A 16,929-nucleotide genomic window follows, 5' to 3' on the forward strand; every position below is an offset into this window, starting at 1 on the left:
ATGTCTAAACGTAGTACAAATCTGGGACCAATCACATGTCTAAACGTAGTGCAAACCTGGGACCAATCACATGTCTAAACGCAGTACAAATCTGGGACCAATAACATGTCTAAACATAGTACAAATCTGGGACCAATCACTTGTCTAAACGTAGACGAATCTGGGACCAATCACATGTCTAAACGTAGAGCAAACCTGGGACCAATCACATGTCTAGACATAGTGCAAATCTGGGACCAATCATATGTCTAAACGTAGGACAAATCTGGGACCAATAACATGGCTAAACATAGTACAAATCTGGGACCAATCATATGTCTGAACGTAGACGAATCTGGGACCAATCACTATCTAAACGTAGAGCAAACCTGGGACCAATCACATGTCTAAACGTAGAGCAAACCTTGGACCAATCACTTGTCTAAACGTAGTACAAATCTGGGACCAATTACATGTCGTTGGCCGTTTTATTGGTCATGTCTAAACGTAGTAAAGATCTGGGACCAGAAGGCCTAGAAGTAGTAGACCTTTGATTAATTATTCAACAAATTATACTTGAATATTTGTCGTAACATCTTTACCTAGGATGAAGTTGTACTGAGCCAGCTGACAATTGCGGACCTTCTTATTGAGCGTGGTACCCTCGTCAACATCAACATCACACATGAAGCCAGCATCATGGATTTGCTTCTTCACCTTATAAACAAGAGCAGAATATATATGAAGTGCTGAGAATTAATTCTCAAATTCAGATAACAGTTGTTTAGCATGCCATCAAATCCCTGGGGTAAGTGAATGTTTAAGATGTTTTCTATTCTCTGGTGACGAACATATATTAAGTCATTTTTTGTTATCATGCGCTTAGGATATCTCAAAAACATTTCTGAGATTTCCCTCTGATCACAAATTATAACTATCTATAATAATCATAGTAACTGATATGGTTATGCAACTAATTTTCAATTATTGTCTACTTTGAAAACACTATGTATCAATGTCAAAGGTTTATGTCGGTATAATGCTGTAAATGAATGTTTGTCTGCGGCTTGACTAATATACCTTGCTTTGTCCTCTAAAATCCTCATACATGCCATATCTAACGATTTGAGTGTGAGACTCACAAAAAATACACATCTGTCCCAAACTTTAATCAGTCCCACAAAATCAACCGATTTTGGTTCATCTAGCTACAGTATAACATAAACCATAACACTATGGTAAGTGCAATATTATTTTCGTTTTTAATGTCATAAATTCCTCACTAATTCAGGGTAAAAATCTCAACTGATCTCACTACTTTGCACCAGAAAGTATTTGCCTGTGAATCCTGCTTTGATACAACCACATGCCTAAAGACAGTAATGACCTCTGTACAAGTCACTCTTTACGTCAAGTACCTACCTCATTGGCGTAGTCATTGTACGTGGCTGCCACTGGAATCACAACAGCTTGGCGTGGAGACAGCCAGAAAGGCCTGGACAGCAATATAGAACAATGTTTAAAAAAATACCTGCATGTTCTTCTACTCGATTTGTCTCGGTGAGAAATATTATTTAGTTACGTCTTGATATAGCTATTGAGCAAGAATTTTCCAGACTGGACAAATATTGTTCAACATTGATGCATAATTGGTATTTCTGGAAATGAAAATATGTGATCCCTAATTTAAAAAAAAAATCTTACATTGAAAGTTTCCTTTTTTCGTTACTAAGATATGTTTCACCATTTTTACTAATACTATGTAAATGACATTAGTTTCATTATTTGCCTACTGTGTTAACTTACCACTTGCCACTATAATTCTCACACAAGATGGCGATCATCCTCTCCACAGAGCCAAGGACAGCTCTGTGGATTATCACTGGCCGCTTCTTTTCTGCAGCGTCCTCACCGCTGTGATATACACAAAATGATTTTCTTAGCTATTTTACATATGACAATCAGCATGTAGGCTAGTCCTATACTACAACAAACCTCGATATTCATGCATGAATTCAGTTACATGTGTTCCTGCATAGGTTTCTTTAAGCAGATCAGCAAAACTTTATATTGAAAAATGGAAATTGTGTTTTTGGCAACTCACGTGACATAAGAAAGGTTGAAGCGGAGAGGTAGTTGAAAGTCCAGCTGTATCGTGGCAGTCTGGTGAGCACGCTTCAGTGCATCCATGATTGTAATATCAATCTAAAAAAAACACATTACAGCTTTACCCAGATAACAAAAAACACAATTGTAAAGACCAGTCAGATAATCTGGGTCCAGAAAGCAGTCGAATTGGTAAGAAACAATGTATTATTCTATCTCAAGATATAGAAATAATTTTTGAACATACCTTTGGTCCATAGAAGGCACCGTCCGCGGGATTCAGCACCCATCCTTCTCCGAATTCATTCAAACATTCCTCAAGTTGCTGATAACAAATTAAATGCATTTATTTAATTTTCATACTTAAAGTGTGAAAGCTTGTACACAAAATTTATACCTATTAAATGTTATTGTGAAATCAGATATATTGGGGGGGCCAATTTCGTGGTGTCCCGAAAGTTATCGGGGTACATGAATTCGTGGATCACCAAATACCCATTCAAACGGAGAATGCTGTTAGTCAAGCTTGTAATTACATCTTAATTTTATAGATTACCGATGATATCAGCAGAATTGAAGAAAAAAAAACCCAGGAAAATTAGTGATTTTACAGTAATAACAAGACTTCTTGTTGGTGAGGAAGATCAATTTCTTGCTACAAACATTATTTATACATTGGTATGTAAGGGAATTCTACTATGAAGTGATTAATACAAATGGGATCCAAACACATTTTCAATTAACTTCTTTCTATTTTACTTTTAAACTTGAAATCTTAAATCTATGTGGATTCTTCCAATATTCACTGATCTATATGTATACTTTTTGGGCTTGTTTAACCCAAATCATCAATCAAAATGTGATCTCTCAGGACATAGTCACATTTTATGAAATATATATTACTTATTGAGTGAACAAGGTTTGTCAAATAAATTTACTTTTTACACAACTTTTATACACAGTATATTAGATAATTTTAAACACATAATTGTAGGTCGAAAGAAACATTCACCTTCTCTGCCTCATTCCAAATGGAAATATCTCCCAAAAATTTCTCAGGACGAGTGGACAGATTGAGTTTGAAGGTAAATCCAAACACACCATACGCATGCCTCAGGAAGTCGAGACAACCAGCAATCTCCTCCTTGATCTAAATACAAAAATAAAATATGGATGACTTTGGGGTGTGAAAATAGACAAGTGTCTGAAATAAAACAAAAGGCCAAAAGGCCTGAATAGCTCTGACACATGCTTTTAGCCACAATTATATTGATTATGACACATGTGTATCAAATGAGGGAAATAAAAACAAACTAGAATCCAACAGAAACTTAGTAATGAATCTCTATAAATATCTAACCTTATTCGTATATTAGGTCTAAAAATATCCTCAGACTGTTGGACATTATTATCCTTATTTCTGTTGTTTCGCCCAGCCCTACTCAGTGCCTTTCTGCCTACTTAGTCCCCTTAAACCAAGGATGTTCTATACCAACTTATATCAAAAGGCTGTCTATAAAATCATACTCTACTTTACCTATATGTGGCCCTGTCCTGCCCCTCGAAGGTCACAGCCTTCATTTATATCAAGTCCCAGCAATACTCCCTATCAAACTTGGTCAAAATCTACTCCATTCCAACTAGTTAAAAAGTTGTCAAATTGGCAGAAGGATAATGCAAATAACCAACTTATGAGACCATAGTGTGTGAGATTCCTATCTCCCACATACACCATAAATCAATGAACTTATTCCTTTGTAAAGAGCAAACCGTTTAGAGGGTATATGGTTCAGACCGCCCAAATACAAAGTATATAGAACCAAGTCTTGACAACAACAAAGTGCTGGAATCTGACCTGGTCTGGTCTACAGAATATGTGGGCGTCATCCTGCTGGAACCTTCGGACACGGGTCAAGCCGCTAAGTGCACCCTTGATCTCGTTTCTGTGTAATACACCAAAGTCGGCCATTCTCACTGGCAGCTCTTTCCAGGAACGTGGACGTACATCAAACATCAAACTGAAACAGACAAGTATAAATAAATTACTTAACCTATAGAGAACTTTTAAATGTTTGAATTACAAGGACATCCATTTCTTCTTTTAATTAATATCTTTAACTCAACCTGAATAAATATGAACCCTTTGATTAGAGCTCCTCGGAAATAAATGTGAAAGTATATACTGGTATAAACAGTAAACTGACAATAACTTGTTGTGTTTATTAATATTTAATCTATGTAGTTTAACTAGACAAAGGTAACATCACATAACTGATATTGTTTTGCAGCTGTTAACTTAAGACAGATGTAAATACAAGTATTCATAAGTTGTCAATTGAAAATGAAGTTTTGAGTGTAATAACTTTCAAATCATTTAAGAATTGAGGAAATACTGTTATCACATTAACAAGAGGCCCAATGGGCTTGCATCATTCACCTTTTATTAATCTCACACTTGTGATCTTAAAAGTGAACTAAAATAAAGCTAAAAGCAAAATATCTAGAACCTGTTAAATGATTTAAACACACACAACCCTGGGTCTTTGGTTATTTAAGGGAACTTGTTCAAAGGTTTTCAAGATAACTGACCCCTGTAACCATGAAAATGGGTGAAGGTCATTCATTTGAACATTTTGGTAGACGTTTCTCCCAACATTTTACTGGTCAATTATCATCACCCTGGAACTATTGGCTATTCAGAAGAAGTTGTTTAGAAATTCCACATCTTTGACCTCTGTGACCTAAAACTCATACTGTTTTGTATGAAAACCAAGAGTCACATCAAAGTGTGTGTCTGAAATATATGTCAGCATATAAAAGGATCTAAACATATTGCTATGATATGTTCTTAAACCAGGTTGTTGTGCATTTTTCATAGGTCTCAAAGCGGTTCACAAATTATTATCCGTGGTTATAGGGCCTTTGCAACCAGCCAATATTTTTCTCAACTTCCTGGGGAGCATACAACCGGAGCTGCCATTTCGGTGCTTACAGCTAGCATTCAACAATGTACTCATTTACAGCTAAGTAGACTGGAACAAGCGGAGTAAAGTATCTTGCTCAAAGATACAACACAGTGCCGTGCCATGACTCGAACCAGCAATCCTTCGATTACGAGCCTGGCATCCTACCACTAGACTACCATGCCTCCAGATGGGTTGATATACAGAAGTCCAAAAAAGTTCTTGTGAGGACTGTGGAGTGTGCCATATGTACACAAAGTTTATCACAGACCTTGTTCATGATATGTGTCACAGTCTGCTAGTTATGCTTGTTTATTGTTCAATGTCCTTGTAATAGCTAAGGTAATATATGTATGAAGATTGACTTGTCAGAAATGAAATGAGAATAAGTTAATGGCACCTATCACCTGATAGTGGCTGCCTGTAATTTCCATTGTAACACATAAATGAACTATAAACATCATTCATAACTAATCAATTGTTATTTCACAAATTTCGTAAATCTGCTACTCTGAAGTCTTACCAGTGGCCAGGACAGTTCATGGGTTTGAGGGCAAACTTTTCCTTGTCAACGTCACACACGAACATGTTGTCCTGTTTAAAACAGCAAACACACAATGTCATAAAAGTATGGAAACCATGTGAGTCTGACCAACTCTATACTGTGTTGGCCTGAACACTATACCGTGTTGGCCTGAACACTATACCGTGTTGGCCTGAACACTATACCATGTTGGCCTGTAGGTGTTTAGATATAATGAATTCTGTAACTTAGCTACCAATCAAAACCTCTGGCATATGATAGATTTCATATTTAAACAGCAAAATTGCTTTACTTCAATTATAAAGTATTTATGTTTATCAGAATATCCACATATAATAGTTCTAATACAAACAAATTAAAAAATGCTTCCATATTGAAATAGCCATCAAACTGTTCATGTTACTCAAGAAAAAGAACAGCCCCTGGGAAATACCATCACTCTTATAAAGTCATAAAAGTTAATATTTACACCACATTGTATTGCAGAGCTATGAATAAATTGCATCAACGTATGATGTAAGTGTGACGGGAATGTAAATATTATGGTATATTTCTGCTATAAACATAACCATGTGAAAACGTAATTTCTACAAATAATGTGGATAACACACTCTGTTGGACATGATATTTTTAACTTACATCATTATGTTGCCAGTCACCGGACTGTTGCCAGAGCTTGCTGTTGTAAATATTAAACCTACATCATAATGTTGCCAGTGACCGGACTGTTGCCAGAGCTTGCTGTTGAAAATGTTGGGAGACACAACTTCTTGGAAACCTCTCTTTTTGTATTCACCCTGAAATTGGAGAAATCAAACGTTCCTGTTATCAGATTAAAATGTTGCTTTTTTTCAATTTCCAAGAAAACAGTAAGGGTTGTTTCGTTATTTATTGTTAAAACCAGATCCACCTACCATTCCTTATATTAAATGCTTAAAATTTTATGGATGGTTTGGACCCTGAAAAAGTGCCCTCATTCCTAATGTACTGTTAATTCTGGAACACCCTTTAAATATGTACTACACATGTATTACAGCCTTACCCATATAGATACCTACTACACATGTATTACAGCCTCACTCTTATATATATCTACTACACATGTATAACAGCCTCACCCTTATATATATCTACTACACATGTATTACAGACCCACCCATATAAATATCTACTACTCATGTATTACAGACTCACCCTTATAAATATCTACTCACATGTATTACAGCCTCACCCTTATAAATATCTACTACACATGTATAACAGCCTCACCCTTATAAATATGTACTACACATGTATTACAGCCTCACCCTTATAAATATCTACTACACATGTATTACAGCCTCCCCCTTATAAATATCTACTACACATGTATAACAGACTCACCCTTATAAATATCTACTCACATGTATTACGGCCTCACCCTTATAAATATCTACTACACATTTATAACAGCCTCAACCTTATAAATAACAACTACACATGTATTACAGCCTCACCCATATATATATCTACTACACATGTATTACAGCCTCACCCATATATATATCTACTACACATGTATTACAGACTCGCCCATATAAATATCTACTACACATGTATAACAGCCTCCCCCTTATAAATATGTACTACACATGTATTACAGCCTCACCCATATATATATCTACTACACATGTATTACAGACTCACTCTTATAAATATCTACTACACATGTATTACAGACTCGCCCATATAAATATCTACTACACATGTAAAACAGCCTCACCCTTATAAATATCTACTGCTCATGTATTACAGACTCACCCATATAAATCCCTACTACACATGTATTACAGCCTCACTCTTATATATATCTACTACACATGTATAACAGCCTAACCCTTATAAATATGTACTACACATGTATAACAGCCTCACCCTTATAAATATGTACTACACATGTATTACAGCCTAACCCTTATAAATATCTATTACACATGTATTACAGCCTCACCCTTATAAATAACCCTTATAAATATCTACCACACATGTGTAACAGCCTCACTCATATAAATATCTACTACACATGTATAACAGCCTAACCCTTATAAATATGTACTACACATGTATTACAGCCTCACCCTTATAAATATCTGCTACACATGTATTACAGACTCACCCATATAAATCCCTACTACACATGTATTACAGCCTCACTCTTATATATATCTACTACACATGTATAACAGCCTCCCCCTTATAAATATGTACTACACATGTATAACAGCCTCACCCATATAAATATCTACTACACCTTTATAACAGCCTCAACCTTATAAATAACAACTACACATGTATTACATACTCACCCATATAAATACCTACTACACATGTATTACAGCATCACCCTTATAAATATCTACTACACATTTATAAAAGCCTCAACCATATAAATATCTACTACACATGTATAACAGACTCACCCTTATAAATATCTACTACACATTTATAAAAGCCTCAACCATATAAATATCTACTACACATGTATAACAGACTCACCCTTATGAAGTCTACAAGAGTGTTGTATATATGAGCTCCTTTGGGGAGGAAGAAACAGCTCCCAGGACTCCACTCGTGGAAGAAAAACAATTCTTGTTCCTGAAAAACAGAACATAATACCATGATCATTTTGAAAAGAACTGATTTCATAATTTCCTTAAATAGTTCTTGTCATATATGTCATAAATTTAATGGAAGCTACATGTAAGATGTAAGATTAAGCTAGATTCAAATTTTAAATTTCTGAATATAAAAGAAGAAAGAGATCAGCTAGATAAAGGGTGAAAAGTTAGAGACCATGGCATAAAATTCCCTTCCATGTAGCATTTTGTATGACCTACCCTCCCAAGTTTACGATGGTCCCGTTTTGCGGCCTCCTCCTGGATGTGTTTCCACTCCTTAAGCTGTTTGGGATCGGGGAAAGAAATACCATACACTCTCTGCAGATTCTCAGCATCAGCCTTACCTTCCCAGTATGTGGAGGAATTCTAGAAAACAAAGGCCATGTTAAAGGCATGACTTAAAAACTTTTTTCCAGCGTCAACAAAAATGTAACAAGTGTGTTGAAGCAAAGCTCACTAACCTGAAGAATATTAGAAAAAAAAAAAATTGTAAATGGTAATTAAATTGTAACCGTCATCAGAACAATGTACATAAAGTCAGCAATTAAACCACACAAGAACAGTCACATCTGAACTGTGGGCGTTGTCCTTTACAAGAATTTTGTTGGTTTTAATTTCCTCTGCAAGAAAACTTATTCTTTTTTTGTCATAATTTAGCTGATATGAGCAGCACTAGCACAGCTATAAGAACTGTTGTAAGACACCATCTTCATTTCTGGAATACACCTTACAAAACAGAAGTTTGCTATTAAAATGACATCGGCCAGGGCAAAATCTATCTTCTTGCTCAGACATTAGTGGTCATGTTTGATCCCGTTATTGTATATATGTATGTATATTGGTAATGTGGCACTATCTATATCTAAAGACACTACACAGGTGTTGTATAATAACTAGTTACCTTGGTCACAGCCATAGCCTTGATTTTGCCCGTGTGTCGGACATGGGGACCTCGACACAAGTCAATCAGGGGACCACACCTATCAACATAACACATCATTACTTTCTGTGTAAAACATGTAATCATAAAAAAATCAATTTATTAGTTTCTTTTCAAAGAAACCGTCGATATTTATATTTCTTCTTCTTTTTATAGTGTGCTATTTGTGCTGATTATCAACAATTTATTACTCCCAAATCTAGTTTATAGTTTAAAATGTAAGTGTCTCTCTATCCAGCAGTGTCTTCTACACTTACTTGTAGACAGTGGTGGTGGGAGTGGTCACTTTCTCGTTTAAGATCCTCTGCTTGAATTTGTTATACTGTAAAGACAAAACATAAATAGCATTACCATTTACATGAATTGAATTGACTCTCCGGGAGAAAACAGACATGCATAATTGTAATTCAACTTAACCTTTATAATCTGAATGAGTCACTTCTATTATGATGGTAACATGTTTAAGTTACATATCAGGAAGACACAATGGTAAAACTATTGATGGTGATGTAAACAACGACAAGTATGAGAAAACTGATATGGATTCTGCCAAGTCGCACATTCTGGGAGGGAGAAATACATAATTTAATGTCTTCTGAAGTTCTTTCCTCTTGATGCCACATATTTCCCCTTCAATATCATGTAAAGTGACAATGAGTAGGACCTTCAATACAAGAACTCTGATAAACTAGTCATCAGTTGTATGCTGATGCAGTGACATGACCACCACAGTGGTGTGTACCTCAAGGGACCTGTAATTAGTGGGGTGACCGACTGGCTAACAGGTCAACAGGTGTTCAGCAAAGAATCTGAGGAGAACACCGAAATAGTACAGTTACAATTGGTAGATTAAACTTAACTTAACTAAAACATCTATTTAATATTATAACTGTGAAGTAGTCCTGGGAAAAAATTCTACTTTGTTAACATGTTGTTGTTTCAAATTTCCTACAATGAAAATCAGTGGATGGAAATCTAGTATAAATCTATATAGCTACCAGATTGGCATCTCTGGAGGTTGGCAGCCCTGTTCCTATACTATAGTTCAGTTAAGTATCGGTCAAAGTGTACTTTAATATAGAGTCAAGCCGTTACCAGATTTCTCACATGATTCTACATTCATTCATGAACTTACAGCAAACATCTTCAGAAGGTTTTCCTTGGTCATAACAAGGCGTTCAAAGGGCTGCTTCTCCTTCACGATGCTCTTCACCATCCCATCCATCACAGGGTAGTCCTCACTGGACACCGTCCTGTAAATACAAAACACACAACTCACCACCAAATCTGCAAACTTTTTCACACACTTAACCATTCATCCGAGATCTGGAATACGATAGATTTCAGGGTTTGTTGGTGTTTATGTCCTATCAACAGTCTTGGGTCATTTTAGGGCGTGTTATATTTTGATGGTGGAGGAAAACCAGAGTACCTGGAGAAAAAGCACCGACATACAGGCAGTACCTGGCGACTATCCCAGGTAAGCATTGAACCTGTGACCTAGTGATCAAGATTAACAAGGGGTTAATGACTGTAGACGGTCAGAGGCCTTAACCACTCGGCCAACGCAGCCCTATGAGGTTTTAGATATTGACACATATATGCACTGATCTGAGAATATTTACCAACGCCAAATGCAGACTAGGTTAAAATATGGTTTAGATGAGGCGTATTAATTACAGACCCACTGTAACTAAGGTCCACAAAAGTGTTGAATCACTCTTAATCAAAAGCCATTAATATTCCTATATACTTTCAAAAGGGACCCCAGATATACTCACAAATCCATTTCAAGCTATGCATAAATATGACTTCATTTGTAAAATACCTGGTTTTCATTCATATCAAAGTTCTATATGACGTTTAACAGTTCTATACAAAGATTGGGGTGTGATTGGAAGCACATTTGTAAAATCTATAACAACCTGTTCTATTGTTAGAACAGCATCTGTAACCTATTTACAGACTCCGACCCAGTGGTGGGTACACTGTAAAGATAATACACCATGCCAATACACCTGATGACTTACTTGTCGCCTGACCACATGTCGTAATAGAAGCCTCCCTCTATAGGGGGACCATAACAAAGATGTCCCCCGTAAAGTCGCTCCATTGCTTCTCCCAATATGTGAGCACTGGAGTGCCGGAAAACATATTCACCTTAAAAACAAGACATGTTTGTAAGAAAACAGACTTTATCACAATTTACAAACATGTATATCATGTACTATTCATCGCAACAGAGAACTAGTAGATTTTGTGTCCGGTGAACATTTTTAATACTTACTGGAACATATATGTTTCGCTAGTAGAATTTATATAGTTATTCCTACAGGCTAGTACTTGAAATACATTTTTTTCAATTGAAGCAATTATGGTCTTATAACCCAGAATGCCAAATTAATCAGTTTGTTTTAAGCACAATTTGTTTAATAATATTTATTTGAAACATTAGACTTCACACAAGGTTGACCTGTGCATGCTTGTTGTAACAAGAGGCTGAAAAGGCCTGTATCGCTTACTTGTTTCTCTTGTAATCATGACTGAACTAGAAAAGTATCTACAATGCTTCTGCTAACTAGAGACCACACGAGTCATCTCAGGTTTCTTGTTTACCCAATTATAAACACTTTGTAAGGACTATAACAAAAACATTTGTATGAAGATTGGCTTGAAACTAATCTGGTTGAATAGTAACCTTGCTTAGCTCTTCTGTTAAAGGGGCTGGTCGGGGAAAAAATGTCATATTTGCTAAAATGGCTTACACATGTTTAAAATACCTTCTTATAAAATAAACAGATACAAATTTTGCTGAAATTCACTCCCAAAGAGAAAAAATTATAATTATATTAAAGAAATCCTAAATCGTCACCTAACAGTCTAAAACTCTCAATTGACTCAGATCAGTGATGTAATTTTACCGCACGCGCGTCATCAACAAGGCCAAATGTAAACATCTCGGAGAAAGAAAAAGATGCACGCAAAAGTCATGACAGGCACGAGGTATCAATACCGTTATATTTAACAACATATAGGTAGGAATACTACACTTCCATCATACATGACCTTTGAAAACAATTATTTACGTATAGTATTGCTGTCTTGTCCGACATGGCACATGACGGCGTGCTATTGTTGTTATCTTCACTGCCTCACTTTCGAAACAACCTCGTGACATATATAAATAGATCTGCGCTAAATTTACGCGGGGCTTCCCCGATATTTCAGTGGTCAAAACTCAACATTGCAAGCACAACTCGGCCATCATATTGCCGTGGTATAACTTTTGGAAGGCCAGAGACCGCATTTAGACCCATTTATTTTGTAATTTTTTCCCCAACCAGCCCCTTTAAGGGGTCAGAAGAACACGCTATTTACTGGATCTGGTACAGAAGACTACTATAAATAATTTCCTCCAGCCCCACAGTTTAATCGTGTTATTACATGTAGCTATTTAGTCACCTTCTGGGTCATCAAACTTGAGGAGCTGTAGTGTGGCATCACACTCGAATGGCCTGTCGAGGTCCCATTGCACATCATTCACCTTGGCAACCACACAGCTGTCGGCCAAGCCTTGACTACAACACAAAATGTCAATCATTATTGAATCTAAAAATAGATGTGGCATAGACAGCCTGTCCAAAGGTACCCTTGGATATCGAAGTATGATAGAATTCCATCACACTAATACAATGTACTGGGACATTTCTGGGTCAAGGACTTTTTCAGTCAAGAAAGCCTTGGTCATGACATAGTTTCTGAAGGTCTTCCCGCAATATAACGGTCAACGATTAATATTATTTAAAAATAAACATATGGGCTTGACAACACGATAATCATTTTCTGACAACTTTGAAATATGTAGGTCTGACTTTTTACCATACTTTTAGCTAGATCCGCTAGTCATAATTTTGGGTCCCAGATCTCAAACTTAAAGATTTTTTTTTATCTTGTCTGATCTCTTCTCATACTACCGATAATATTCTCCACAATTTGAAATTATTGATGACTATTTGCTACAAAGAAATTATTGCTTTTCCTAAATAGTGCAAAACTGTTTTGAGAGAAAACAATTTGTCAAATCAACAACATTCCAACCTCTGATTTAGATAATCTGTTATGTACTGTCATTCTAATTAAGATCGATGAGGCATATCTACCTCTGTTGATCAGGTCAAAGGTGTGCATGTTTATCACTGCAACTGAGGAAGTGGAGATTGAAAAAGTTGGATCATTAAAATGTTTGAATATGCTTCACATACTCTCTAAGCATTGAATTGATACAGATCTATGCAAACAATGTGCAGTACTGATTCCAATATCATAAATGACCTCAGCTGTTGCTAGGAAACTTTGAAATAGGTTAAGCAGAGATTGTATCATTGTGTCCAGTACTGTTCTGTATTATTGTCCACGTGTCAATTGTTAACAAATAAATTGTGAAAAAATGACACTCGATTATAAACTTATATGACAATGCAAAAAATTGATGGCAGATCTAGAGCAACACATACCTGATGCCCTTTGCGACCTCATATGGTGTGGTCTGCCAAGACTGACCATCCACCACTTTTCCATCAGGCAATGTTATCTTGATGGGTGCAGAAGGCATTGCAGCTAATTGTTCATCAGCCTCCTTCTTTAACTGGTCCCACAGAATCTGCCGCTCGGCCAGGAACTCTGGAGGGGGCATCATCTAAGGGGGAAATTAGCAAGGCATTATGTATGGCAAAAAACAAACAGGAATTGAGAGTAACAACCGACAGAAATCGTCTTTGGGTAACAACAAACAATTTATTTAGGGGCCCTAACAATAGGCAAAAACCGTCCTAAGTTAACAACAACAGTCAGGAATCGTCTTAGTATTGGTAACAACATACTGGAATCATCTATTATCTCTCTTAACAAAAGAGAACATGTACACACACTGTCACAGGAATTAATTTAGTGATTTAAACGGACAGGAAACATCTCGTGACTAAAACAACTCATTTACAGAATGGCCCACTTTAAATTTACAATTATATGTAATTATACACAATGATACAAACGTTTAAGATATAAAATCAGTGCTTTAAATAGTGGGAGACCTTGGGCCAAATATGCTTGTATATTTAATATGAGGTGCCATGCTCTTTGCATTGCAGGCATTCACATTCTCCAAATGCAGGACCCTAAATTGCATTAATATATGCCACTTCACAATGTTTTAATCAAAATTCTGCAAATAAATCATGAGTTCAGACTATTATTTATTTATTTTGAACGGGATGCTTGTGTAATGACCCTTGATGACTTAATCAACTAGCAAGAATATTATGCAATACAAAGTCAGATGTGTACCACTTCGAAGAAGTCCTTACAGTTTTGCTTTGAACTCTGTGTACAATGAAAAGCATGATTGATGATAGTCCTATATTTATTGGTCAATGGAATACCAGGTACTATTCAGTATATATATCTTGTTGGAAAATGAAATGAAATGAAAAGAAATCTGCATGCTGGTTTTACCACTTCTCAATGTATGTGCTACACCAATAAATTACCTGTAGTATAAATATAGATACCTATTCCATGCACATGGCTGTACACATAAAGTGTAGCTAAAGTGAAAGTACCCTGGTACATGTACCAAACAAGTAATAAACAAGTGCTGACAAAGCTTTTCCCTAAAGGTTGTATCTAAGCAATCTATTTATTTTGTCAGCAGTACTTCAATCAGTTTGTTAAAAAAATCTAGATTAAAATTGAAAACTTAATGTTTAGTTTCAATTTTTTTTCTTTCAGAAATTGGAACCTTAAACATTTTTTTTATATTTAACATTTTATGACAGCTTATGCACTTAGGTAACATAATAATTAATTAAAAAAAAACCTGTTCATTTTTCTCCCCATGCAATACCTTTTTTATAAGGCAAAAAATAGTTGTTTTCTGGTAACCCTGCTACCTATCCTAATTTTTTGTGTATATAGTCAATACCCTAAATGTTTTGGCAATTTTCAAGGAATCACTGTTGAAGTAAAGTTTACTCTCCAATATAAACTTCATAAAAATAAGTTTAATTTTAATACCTAGCTATACCTACCCTCAGTGATTTGTTTAGTGGTGAATTCAGAGCCTAGTTATAAAGTGTAGCAACTCTTATTGAATATTTTTGGTATTGTCCTTCATTTAATAATTATTACTGAAAAATTCAAATACTTGTTAGTGACTAATTGAAGTGACACACATTAATGCATATACATATATATATCAACTCTGGTATTAAACAAACCTCTTTTAACTTGTCTCCAGATCCAGTTTCAGCAGCAGCCTTTTTACCCTTTTTTCCTCCCTAGTAAAAAAAGCAACAGATTAGTTGTAAACCCTCATCCTGAAAGGACTAAAAGCTAACACTTATAAGATCAGTAAAACTAATTAGCACTAACATTTAAATCTAACAAAATGTAATCATAACATACAAATGTATATAGCTACAATGTACTGACGAGTGATTAGGGTGCCACATTATTAAAAATTCACATAAGTGAATTAGGATTTACAACAAAATAAGATCAATATCTACCTCATCCTCCTCATCAGAGCTACCGGAGCGAAAATGCTCCATTTTTAAACAACTATTGCTAGAAAGCAGCGTTCACTTGCACATTTAAGTATAATTCCGGCCAAAGTCACATGCACGCTAACGGTTTTATATACACAGTATATAATAGAATGAACTGTTCCTATAATAGTCCTTATAATTATAATTCATATATTTAAAACCACGGCAAGAATGAGCTGTCCTTAATAATAATATAAACTTTACTAAGAATCTATGAGCTGACTCCAAAAACAGATTTCATGGAATTCGCGCTGTTCTTTAAATCACGATGATATTGGATCTCTAGTTTTCGGTTTAAATAGGCCTACGATACACTGTGTGCATTCGTGTAACGTGTAGATGATGCAATAGACAGCTGATAGAAAGTAGGTCTAAAATTAGTCCGGTAAATTGACATATATTCAGCCAAGGTATATCTCTAGACTCTCCAAGTCAAACAAATTCCACATTTAACTCAGGTAAGTTATAACAAGAGAGTCAATGTAATGTTAAATAAACATGAATCATATTATAATTTTTGTTTACACTACTATATATGTTACTATATCACTCAAGCGATAACCACAAACCGTGGATGCATATCTGGAGAAAGTATGGCATATCCTCTTGGAAAGACGTGTTATAATAAACTTGGAAAACATGATGGCTGTAAGGATCGAGTACTAAAACTATTGTATCCGTGCCTTTTCGGATTTTTCAGATATGTCCATCTTTTTGAGCTGTTTTTCCACGTTTTCTGCCATGCTGTTCTGTCTTCACGCATGAACGGAAGTAGAAACAGTAAACTAATAAACAAAGTCGAAACATTCCGGATGAAATGGCCTACTTACTACATACTTGCCAATTTTTTGAAATTTCCATGGGGGAGATTATGCGTGCTCAAAATTAAAAGCATCAATAACATGTGTTTATGTACACCATAGGGAAAAAATGACACTTATAAATGGCATCGTTTGGACTGTTCCATCAAATCTTAGAAAGTAAGAACAGTTTAACAAATTCACTGGATAAAAATGCTCACTTTTGGGGTCCGAAATCGGAAGTCTCCCTTCTAAATAGTGACACTAGTTGTAGTATCACTGACCGAACAGTAACACTAGTTGTAGTATCACTGACTGAACAGCGACACTAGTTG

General features: G+C 35.7%; 1 protein-coding gene across 3 annotated transcripts in view; it reads right to left on the bottom strand.

Moving 5' to 3' along the window:
• The window catches only part of LOC110454994 (threonine--tRNA ligase, cytoplasmic-like), a 23,156-nt gene extending 6,589 nt beyond the window's left edge, over positions 1-16,567 (bottom strand). The window contains exons 1-19 of one of the 3 annotated variants that reach the window (XM_021504858.1): positions 16,478-16,567; positions 15,465-15,524; positions 13,704-13,885; positions 12,652-12,767; positions 11,220-11,349; positions 10,325-10,442; positions 9,447-9,511; positions 9,151-9,229; positions 8,469-8,615; positions 8,128-8,226; positions 6,294-6,389; positions 5,572-5,642; positions 3,941-4,103; positions 3,098-3,235; positions 2,333-2,410; positions 2,084-2,184; positions 1,786-1,893; positions 1,402-1,474; positions 582-696 (exon numbers count right to left, since the gene is read on the bottom strand). In XM_021504858.1, the coding sequence (XP_021360533.1) occupies positions 582-696; positions 1,402-1,474; positions 1,786-1,893; positions 2,084-2,184; positions 2,333-2,410; positions 3,098-3,235; positions 3,941-4,103; positions 5,572-5,642; positions 6,294-6,389; positions 8,128-8,226; positions 8,469-8,615; positions 9,151-9,229; positions 9,447-9,511; positions 10,325-10,442; positions 11,220-11,349; positions 12,652-12,767; positions 13,704-13,885; positions 15,465-15,524; positions 16,478-16,537 (1,999 nt within the window). In that variant the 5' untranslated portion in view covers positions 16,538-16,567. The other 2 variants (XM_021504857.1, XM_021504859.1) reach the window with 2 other exon arrangements.
• Positions 16,568-16,929: the final 362 nt, after the last annotated feature.

Source organism: Mizuhopecten yessoensis, unplaced genomic scaffold (assembly GCF_002113885.1).
Source record: "Mizuhopecten yessoensis strain PY_sf001 unplaced genomic scaffold, ASM211388v2 scaffold8123, whole genome shotgun sequence".
In the NCBI taxonomy this organism is placed as follows: domain Eukaryota; kingdom Metazoa; phylum Mollusca; class Bivalvia; order Pectinida; family Pectinidae; genus Mizuhopecten; species Mizuhopecten yessoensis.